The 9,959-nt window shown below is 38.3% G+C and overlaps 1 protein-coding gene across 9 annotated transcripts; it reads left to right on the forward strand.

Moving 5' to 3' along the window:
- The first annotated feature begins 43 nt into the window (after window positions 1-43).
- On the forward strand, window positions 44-9,397 carry LOC111867223 (dTTP/UTP pyrophosphatase). Of its 9 annotated transcripts, none has more exons than XM_023856884.2 (7): window positions 44-142; window positions 921-973; window positions 5,227-5,328; window positions 5,815-6,056; window positions 7,154-7,300; window positions 7,883-8,063; window positions 9,022-9,397. In XM_023856884.2, exons 3-6 carry the CDS (start codon window positions 5,239-5,241, stop codon window positions 8,025-8,027), a joined length of 624 nt encoding a protein of 207 aa, XP_023712652.1. In that variant the 5' UTR covers window positions 44-142; window positions 921-973; window positions 5,227-5,238; the 3' UTR covers window positions 8,028-8,063; window positions 9,022-9,397. The 9 variants fall into 9 exon arrangements, with proteins under 9 accessions (XP_023712652.1, XP_033608572.1, XP_023712662.1 ...); XM_023856894.2 differs by having other exon boundaries at window positions 54-204; XM_023856876.2 differs by lacking the exon at window positions 44-142 and adding an exon at window positions 149-380.
- Window positions 9,398-9,959: the final 562 nt, after the last annotated feature.

Raw genomic sequence — 9,959 nt, forward strand, 5'->3', positions numbered from 1 at the left:
TGTTTACTGCCACACGGCAGCACAACACAGCCCAGTTTCGGTTGAATTTCCCTCCATCGCAGTAGTCAGTTGCGTCATCTGTTGAAAATATTAATGAACTATTTGCACAAACGCTGGTGTAGGGGTATATGTAGGATATGAGGTATGAAACAAAAGTCGGCTGTAGGAAGTGTTTAATCCCGGAATGAGATTAGCCAAATTAGGGTATATTGATTTTAATATTAAGTTAACGTTAGGTTGCATTAGTGATTTTTCAATATTGTAGTATTACTTGTCTTATAGAGAAGGCACAATAGGTCACTGTGGTTGCGGTGCAAAGGCCAAGAAGGCCAAGAAGGCCCACTCCTTATACATTCATATCTTAAAGAGCTCAACGAAAGGTAAGATAAAGGTAAAGCTATTAAAGTAAGAGGCCGTGGAGGTCCGTAGGGTTGTGAGAAATTGAGGCTCCCAAATCTTCTAGACAGTCTGCTCACAGATGGCGGTTGTCAGCTTTATGCGCCAACTGCCCCTTACCCTCCAAGGAAGATTCCTGGTACTCATTTCTGTTAAGAGGCTGAGTCTACCCCCAGGGCCATAGTGTGGCTGGAAGAATTAGGTAAATTGAAAAGAATCCACCTCATCGCGATTTGAGCTTGCGGCCTTCCGGCTTGTAGCATAAGTGTTAGGCTTTGCTGTTTCTGTAAATAATGGAAACTTAAGAATACCGTTCCAGTCATGTTTTTAATAATGAAATTGTCATGTTTGCAGGGAAGGGATAAGTTGTTGCATTAATACTGCAAACTAGAATTTTACTGAGTATTGTATCAGGTTGCATAGCAATCCTGCCCACTTGCCTTCTAAGCTACACTTCTAGATCTCAGGCTAAACACCAGATGCCATGTATGTGTATAAAATTAACCTATTCTGTTTGATTTCAGACAAGGAGTAAGAATGAAATAGAAGTAGCCCTGATGTAACCAGGCAAGGAAAGGTTAGCAATCCTGCATATGAGGAAGAAATCAAATTCTTCATAAAATCAGAAGTATTTTTTGAGGTTCTCATGGCAGTGACTGTGAGAGTTATGTATTGTCATATGGGATGTTGTGCCCTATAGTTCAGTAGATAGGCACCAAGTTTTCAGAGGAATGTGTTGCAGCCAACTTCAGGGTAGAGGAGTACTCTGAAGATGGAGGCAGTGTGCGCCTCAGAACCTTTGTACGTAGCTAAACAAAGCAACATGGCATCACATACAGGAACATAGTAATCCTCTTAATCTGTGGTTGCTTCCCAAGCATTCTCTTCATGTCTCCTGGCCAGAATTGAAGAATGGGTTTCAGATTGTCATCCTTATTGCACAGTACAGTTTGGGTTCCATTTTCTGAAATAGGTCGTGTTCCATAATTCTGTCCAATCAGTTTCATTTTGTTAGGTTAATTCAGGTCAAGTTAGCTTAGCTGAATTGATACTATATTATGCATCGTCACCAAGAAGACCTGTGTGCTTTGTACCCTTACCAATGTTCTTCAGTTTGATACTGGCAAATATTGACTGTCAGTTTTCTCTCCCCATTACCGATTAGATTAGCTTAATGTAGCTAGATTACCTTGAAGTTTCCTTTACATTTCTTAAAGGACCCCCTTCAGTGCTTGAGACGTGTCATGTGGAGAGCTTAGAGAGGTTTGTGAAATTTTTACAGAGACATACTGAATATCTTATATATATGGGCAGTGTTAAGAATGTAAGAGCAGTATTTTGATTGGTCATCATAATAGTGCTGGTCACCCTTATCATCTTTTCATCTGGCTCAGAATAGGGACCAGTGGAGGGCTCTTGTAAACATGATAATGAAACTTTGAGTTCCATAAAATGTTTGGATATTCTTGAGTAGGTGAGCAACTGGTGGAATCTTATGAATGACTGCTCCATGCAGTATTTTTTAATGGACTGGCACCAGACATACTTGTGTTACAGATTTCTATGTGCAGAAAGTAATTGAACCAAGCTAAGTGGGTTGCTTTTCACTGTAACATGACACATCCGCAAGTGGAAATGGCCTCCCAATATAAATCCTCCAGCTTGAGAGTTTAGTGTGGTGCTAATGGCTCCCCACTGTAAAAATCAGCATGTTTCAAAATGTTACATAAGTTCTTGGACCTAGATGATTTTTTGGAATGACCTAAGGAACAAAATGACCATCAGATTTGGCATATGCAATGTAAGGAGTCAATATGACAATCTTACTGAAAGCAGTAGCAAGAAAAGTACCAAAGTATAAGTTACGTATAATGAAGTGGCCTCCGTAGTCTAGAGGTAACGTTTCCACCTCATGACTCGTAGTACGCGGGTTCAAATACCCGGCAGAGGTCGTCGAATTTTTAAGGGCAGAAAAATTCAGGGAACAAGTCCTCCGGGAGGTACTTTAAGCCGTGGGTCCCGTGTCGTAGATTTACGGCATGTAAAAGAACCTCATGTCTCTAGGAGACCTCTGAGCAAAATTATGCCAAGTTTCCCGCCCAAGTAGTTTCCAATTCCTCCGGTAGATGGGGGAAGTATCAGGTACCACTGCCAGAGGAGGGGGGACCTCTCTGACAGAAAGGGACTAAAGTATTAGATACCACTGCCAAGTAGAGGGTAGAAACCTTGCTGGCAGAAAGGGATTAGGAACCCCTGCCAGAGGAGGGACAACCTCGCTGACAGAAAGGGACTAACTATTAGATACCACTGCCAGTAAGAGGTTGGAACCTCGCTGGCAGAAAGGGGCTGATAGTAAGCACCAGTACCGGTAGGGTATGGAGACAGTAGAAATTAAAGGGGGATGCACAATGGACCAGTAACTGGTCTAAGTGCATGGGGAAACCCACCCCCTCAATAGGAAATACGGAATACATATAATGTGATTACAAGACGTCATAGTGAGAAGGGTGGCACTGTACCAACAAGCAATTGTAGACTTTTCTATGGAAATGGAAATGAGACCCATGAATTGGGAACAGGTTTATATATATGGGGGTCACATCAGCAGTGAAGACTGTGAAGTTTATTGCTTATAGGATGCCTTGTACGATACCAAGCGTTTGCTGGTGTACGAGTAATATTGTTAAGAATTTTGATGCTCTAACATAAGATAAAACTGATAATACGAAGAACAGCTTCTGTGAGGAACTAGAGCATGTGTTCTATCAATTCCTTAAATACCACATCCAAATTTTGTTACATAATTTTGGTGCCAAAAATAGGTAGAATATATTTTCAAACCAGGAGTTGGGAATGAGAATTTGCATGAAACTAGTAGTAATAATAGAGTAGTCAACTTAGCCAGATCCAACTATAAAATTGTCAATAGAACAATGTTTCCACATTACAGCATTCATGTATTATTTGGACTTCACCTGATGGTAAGACACAGATTAATCCTATCTTGATAGGATATGGCATGCAAGTGCAAGTATTCTGGATGTCCGATCTTTCAGATGATCTCATTATGATACTGTTCACTGTTTGGTAGATGCAAAAGTTAGGGGTAAGGACAAAGGGAGAGAAAACAGCCCATTCTATGCCAATATGATTGGTGAATAGGAAACATGAAAACAAGAGGTCAATATTAGGGAACAGAACAACAGTGGTCATGGGAGGGGCATGGAATTGTCAGTCTTGTCTAACATAATAGGAGCAGGAAACAGGAAATGTGAGAAAAAGAATCCTTATTAAGGACCAGCATAGTTACTTGGTGGAGGGACTTTAAATCGTGAGAAGACAGCCTTTTTTGAGGGCATAGGCAGAGATGTGCCATCTCAGAAGGAAGTAGCTGTTCTGTCCCTGGAGAGAACCACCTTCTGTTCCATCTGGAAATGAAAAAGAGGCTTCCTCAGCCTGGGAGAAACAATCCTCCCTGTTCGTGTTCTGACAGAATTTGTCACTACAGCCAGACGTCTTGGCCAGAATGCTGGCGTTATTGAGCAGGATATAATGGCTGAGGTGAATGCTGTGTTTCAACAGAACTGACTTCTCTGGTGGATACTGTCAAATGTGTGGTGAGGTTCATTAGTCTGGATGGAACAACTGGTCAGCCCAGTGTATACCTGCAGGAGTGCATTCTAGCTCACGGCTCCCTTCCATGGGACAAAGGAAGTTGGAAACTTTCTTAGGTGGGATGTATACCTTCTCAATGTTATGGCTGAATAGCACCATGCTGATGTGGTTGAATGTGTTCTTGATGAATGGCAGGTAAACCACTGATGCTGGGTCCTCTGTATGTGTTCTGACATGCTGCTGATGTGGATTGAGAGCTTGACAGATCTGGTTGATGCTGTAATTATTTTCACAAAAGCTTCTCTGGAGAAAGTCCAGTTCAACATGAAGATTCTCCTGGTCACAGATGACTTTGACTCTGTGTACTAAGATGAACAATAGATCTTTCTTGTTTGCTGGATGGTGATGCAACTTGCTGCCTTCCCATGGATCTTCCTCACAACCTGCCTATGTAACATTTACTTTGATGCTGAAGATAAGGGCAGCATGTTCCTCCGAAATGTTGGTATCCACTGACAATAATACACCCATGTCACAACCCAGGAAACCACAACCTGAACACCTGTTGCCACAAAAATCTGAAAGCATATGTCCTTACTTATGTTTTCATAGTTTTGTTCAGTCGCTTCAAGTAGATGCCAAGATGGTACACTAGAACACTAATTATCTGAACTGCCAGTTAACCAAATAACTGCAACCAAGCTTCCTACACTATACTGAATACAAGACCTATCAGCTGGGAAATGAAGTTTTCTCTGCTAAACAAACATCACTGTTGGACTTTTCCAGATGAAGTGTTTGAAAATGTTAATTTATAAATTTACTTATGTATTTTCATATTTTTCCTCTTTTAAAAGTTTTTTGGTTTTTATTATTATAGTACAGTACATTATAATAGTGTGTTTTATGGATAACAGTTTAATCCAGTTATCCAAATTTTTATTCTCTGAACCACAATTCCTTCCATCTGCATCCTAAATTTCCAGTCCTTTGGTTGTCACATATGTAGCTCATAAAGTGTCATTAAATAAAAGATATATGTAACCTGAAGGTTCATCAGTGTTGTAATATTTCTCTGTCCTTAGCAATTTACAGTATTACAACCTATTTTTGTTAGATTCTCTTTAATGATATCCTACATACACTTTTTCCTCCAAAACATTTTTTTTTCTGAAATCATAAAAGATGAAATTTATAACAGATTCTCTTGTGTAGCACCACTTGACAATGTTGGAACCTGCAATGCAATTTCTTCAGTCACAAAGGATAATCTTAGCAAGTGGTTCTCCAAGAAGAGTAGAGATTTTAAAGGCTATGGTAAGTGGAATGTTTTAAGCTGTGTTTTCTGCACTGTCAGTGTAGAAAAAGTAAAATTAGATGTCTAGTGCCACACTTAAGATAATAAACAAAGCAGAAAGGGCACTTAAGTACTTAACTAGTCTGAGGGCATCAGGATACAGTGAATGTTAAGTACACAGAAGAGTGTTAAACTATGCATCTGTAAGGGAGGCTGTTGACAATTTTTTTTTGCGCCTAAGATTGCTCAGAAAGTACAACTGACAATATTTTTTTTTATGAGAAAGGAGCTGTTATTGTCCACCATTCCAGGAATTCATAATGCTGCTTGTAAGGTTAATATAGACATTCATTCCCCAGTAGTTTGAATTAAGATATGAGTCAAAATAACATTTGTATCTCCAAATAGTGTTTATCAATACTTGAAGCAAAATAATAATTAATAGAATATCCCATTGAAAGGGAATATAACTTTGAAGTAAAAAATATTCATTTTTCTGTTTTCAGGGACTTAAGTTTGATGTTTGTCCATCATTATATGCAGAAAACCTTGATCCATCAAAATATAAATGTCACTCAGAATATGTCCTTGACTGTGCATTGAACAAGGTGCAAGAAGTAGCAGACAGACTGTTTGCAGAAGGAAACAAACCCGATATAATTATTGGGGCAGATACAGTTGTTTCAAAGGATGGAAAGGTTTATGGCAAACCTGAAGATGAAGAAGCAGCAGTTGAAATGTTAAAGCAGTAAGAATTGCAGGGTTTGCATTGCACTGGGACTAGACAATATATATTTAAATAAAACAGTACCTTTTGCTGTATTTTAGTGACGGCTTTGTCGGTTGGTGATTCAATTTCTAGCAGGGGTAAGAGAGAATTATCTCTGTTCCACAACATCCAGACCAGCTCTGGGGTCCAGTTAGCTCCCTGTTCATTGAGTACCAATGCTTCATTTACCAGGAGTGAAGTGGCTGAAGCATGAAGCTGACCACTCATCTCCATTTAGTGCCAAGGTTAAGAATGGCAGAGCAGAATTCTATTCCCCATATGATTCCATGTCTTAATGTTTAATTAAGTGAGCACAGGGACAACTTTACCTTCTTTACTTTTACCTTTTGCAATAGTATTTTGTGAGGGAGAAATTATACAAATCCTAGCTTTTACATATATTTGGTTGTTGATAACTTGCTTCGCTTTTGGAATTTTCGAAAAGCATTAACATGAACGTTCAGCAAGGAATTACTGGAGAGGGTTTCATAATGTAACATTTTGCTGTAATTCAAATTACTTAGAATGTGATTTTAGAATTAGGAAACTGAGCTAACAACAGAAAGAATTAAGCACAATTAAACCTAAATTGCTTACAATGTCTTTAACAGGTTAATTGACAATAGAAGTCTATCTATGTATAAATTCCTTATTAAGTATTTATAAATTCACCAAATTAATTTTCAAATACTGTAATGTATGATAACTTCCATTGTATAAGGTATATTCATTATAAATAATATTTAAAAAAGCGAATGCCTTTTTTTATTTTATGTATTTGTGTTTCTTATGGCATTAGCCAGGCTTTACTTCAGTGATCCAGTAATTGGCCTGTTAAGTTAGTAGTAAAAGTGTTCTGGGTTTGATCCTGACTGGTACCATAAGAAACTGCTCCCACAGTAAATAAAATAAAAAGATTTTTAAATGTGTTGGCAAGTCGCCTGAAAACAGCATTAAAGCCTATTCCCAGAATGTCGTGTATGCCTATATCAGATATTCCCTTACTCGATAATTAGTAATATAACTGTGTTAATTCATCATTCTCACGACCTTATACATAATTAACTTCTCAACAGGCTAGGAGGACATGCACATACTGTTTTCACCGGTGTTATTGTCCGCACGTGTACCAAGATTATCAAGTTTAGTGAGAGCACCAAAGTTTTCATGGCTCCAATTTCAGATGAAACCATAAAGGCATATGTCAAAACTGGAGAACCTTTGTAAGTAGTGCCTGTTAATTGCTTGAGATATTAAAAATGTCGTAAAGTAAAATATAACATAATATCTGTGCATCAGTTCAATGCATCTCATATTATAATAGAGCTATAAAAGTAAATGAAACTTGAAGACTTCTTTGTTATGGGATGTAATGTTGTGTAGTGTGTTGAAAGTCAGCTGATGTTTCTGAGGAACATGTCACTTCTATCCTCAGCCATGCTTGCCACCTGCTTCACACTGGTTTCTTTCTTGGCTTATTCTTTCTCCCTGGAGGTGAAAGTGACACATTCCCCTGAAACATCAGTTAACTTTCAATGGACTACATGGTCATATATTTCAGAGGATAAAACTGTTCATAACCACCACTGTGAGAACATAAAATCCTGAAAAAATCTTGTATGATGTTTAATTTCTCTTGCAAGTCCAGAGTTTATAAATTAAAACACAGAAATTAATTTATTTCCAACCAAATTTCAACCTCATACAAATATTTCTTTGTTATATGTAACACAAAAGCCTGAAAATTAAGTAATTGCACTGATGTTTTGTAAAATTCTACTAATTGCTCATTGTTTAATTTTAAGGGATAAAGCAGGAGGTTATGGCATCCAAGGCCTTGGTGGCAGTTTGATTGAGAAGATTGAAGGAGATTACTTCAATGTGATGGGTTTGCCCTTACACACCTTGTGCAAACACCTAGTTGAAATCAGCAAGAACGTCGATCTGTAAAGTTGAAAAGTTGGTTAGTTCAAGAGCACCAGTTTTCTAAGTTTTGGGCCACTTTCAGATCGCACTACACTAAAACACTGCTGCAGACATTCATGGATCTAAATGAAATGTTTCAGAAAGAAATGATCGAGAAGGAAGTGTTTAGCAGAACAGCTAAAAGAGCATTCTGGCAGAAGATTTTGTTTCTGTAAATGTTATCTTCCTGATATAGTTGACTGATAAATGGCTGTCCACTTACTTTGCTTGTGGATAATGTGATTTGTGTGTGAAGCTGACATCTTCACTTTCTTCTGATTTTGAGAATATGTGGGGTATTATACACTTCCATGCACATGCATACACACACACACACACACACACACACATACACATACACATACATGCTGCTTGGACATGACAGTCCCAAACCAGAAGCAATTTAATAATTTTATAGGTATTTCCCCAACAGTTAAAAATATTATCTCACCCATGCTGAAAATGGGGGAAAGGCAGACCAGCTGTAAGGTGTTAGTCTCACATTTGACAGGTTTCACATCCAAGACCAGCCAGTACCAGTGAGGAGGGCTACACCCTATCCTTCAGTCACTTTATGTAGAATTCACAGAATAATGCAACAAGTGAGTTTTTAAATTCCACAGGACATATACAGTGCGTACAATCANATTTCATGTCTATAATTCGGATAAAGAAATATTCAAACTCAGAATAATATGGTAGATAATGAAATAAATGTTTTATAAATAACTTAAATAAACCTGTGCTGGTCACGTAACCTTACTGTGAGAAATTTTGCATCATGGAATACAGAGATAAAAGGATGGTAGAAGCAATTAAAACTATTGATAAATGAAAATCTCAAATGGAAATATGTAAACAGAGCAGTCACGATTCAGATGTTCTCATATTTACCATGCAGTTGCTTTTGTCTTTTTCCCCTCACACATGATATATCTAGAATTTAATTTTGGAAAGTTTTTTTCTTGTTCTTTTTCAGAATTGAATATGAAAAATTACACTTTCAGTACATATTTTCCTCCTGGAACCTGCGCAAACAATTCAAAGATGAATCCAGAATAAGATGAAATCCACGTCACAGACTGCAAGCTGTACCTGGGAAGACTGCAAAATGATCCAAGATACCTTGGGTGGACTGCATTCATATTGTACAACTTTTGGAATGCAGAACGAAATGGATGTACCATGTTGATGGAATGCAGAAGGGAATATTCCCATTATTACTGGTGAAGCACAAACCAACAGAAATAAACAGCAAGAGGCCAAAAGGGGCAGTAAAGTGCCAGTTATCCTAAACTTTTGTCTCTGTTAAATATGTAATTTCCAGTAATAAATGTAATCCTACCATCCTGAAAGTATTTATTATTATTTACGATAGATACCCTGTGATTACCAGGAAAATGATAGACCTGCCCGACCTTTGGATACCCGTACCCATAGGAATGTTAATGGTATTTGTAAAATTAGATTTTATTTTATTATATCCCCCATTATGCTTTTAATGCTAAGTGGTAAGCCCCACCCTGGATACAGGCACTTAAGATTCTTGTGGTCAAGGAAGGAACTGATAAGTTAAAGTTGTCCCTATGCTTAACTAATTAAGCACTACACCAGTCATGAAGACGTATGGGGGAATGGATGTATAGACCCACGTTTTCTTGACCTTGGCACTAGTTGGAGGTGAGTGGTCAGCTTCCTGAACTGGTCACTTTACCTCCGAGGAAAGAGCCCCCGGTACCCATTGGATAGGAGGCTGGGTGGACCCTAGAGCCAGTCTGGACAACATGGAGAAGTGAAAATTCTAACCCCCACCAGGACTCAAACTTTGACCCCTTGGTCATTCAACCCATAGCCGATCCCTATATCAAAAGTTTAGACAGGAAAGGAGGGTCCCTTACTTTAAATGTGAGGTTTTAC

The sequence above is a fragment of the Cryptotermes secundus genome, unplaced genomic scaffold (assembly GCF_002891405.2).
Source record: "Cryptotermes secundus unplaced genomic scaffold, Csec_1.0 scaffold373, whole genome shotgun sequence".
NCBI lineage: Eukaryota > Metazoa > Arthropoda > Insecta > Blattodea > Kalotermitidae > Cryptotermes > Cryptotermes secundus.

Coding starts and splice junctions, on each gene's coding strand:
- LOC111867223 (XM_023856884.2), top strand. CDS start 5,239: ATGTTGGAACCTGCAATGCAATTTCTTCAGTCACAAAGGATAATCTTA. Junction 6,057..7,153: donor GCAGTTGAAATGTTAAAGCA/GTAAGAATTGCA, acceptor ACTTCTCAACAG/GCTAGGAGGACATGCACATA. Junction 7,301..7,882: donor GTCAAAACTGGAGAACCTTT/GTAAGTAGTGCC, acceptor TTTAATTTTAAG/GGATAAAGCAGGAGGTTATG.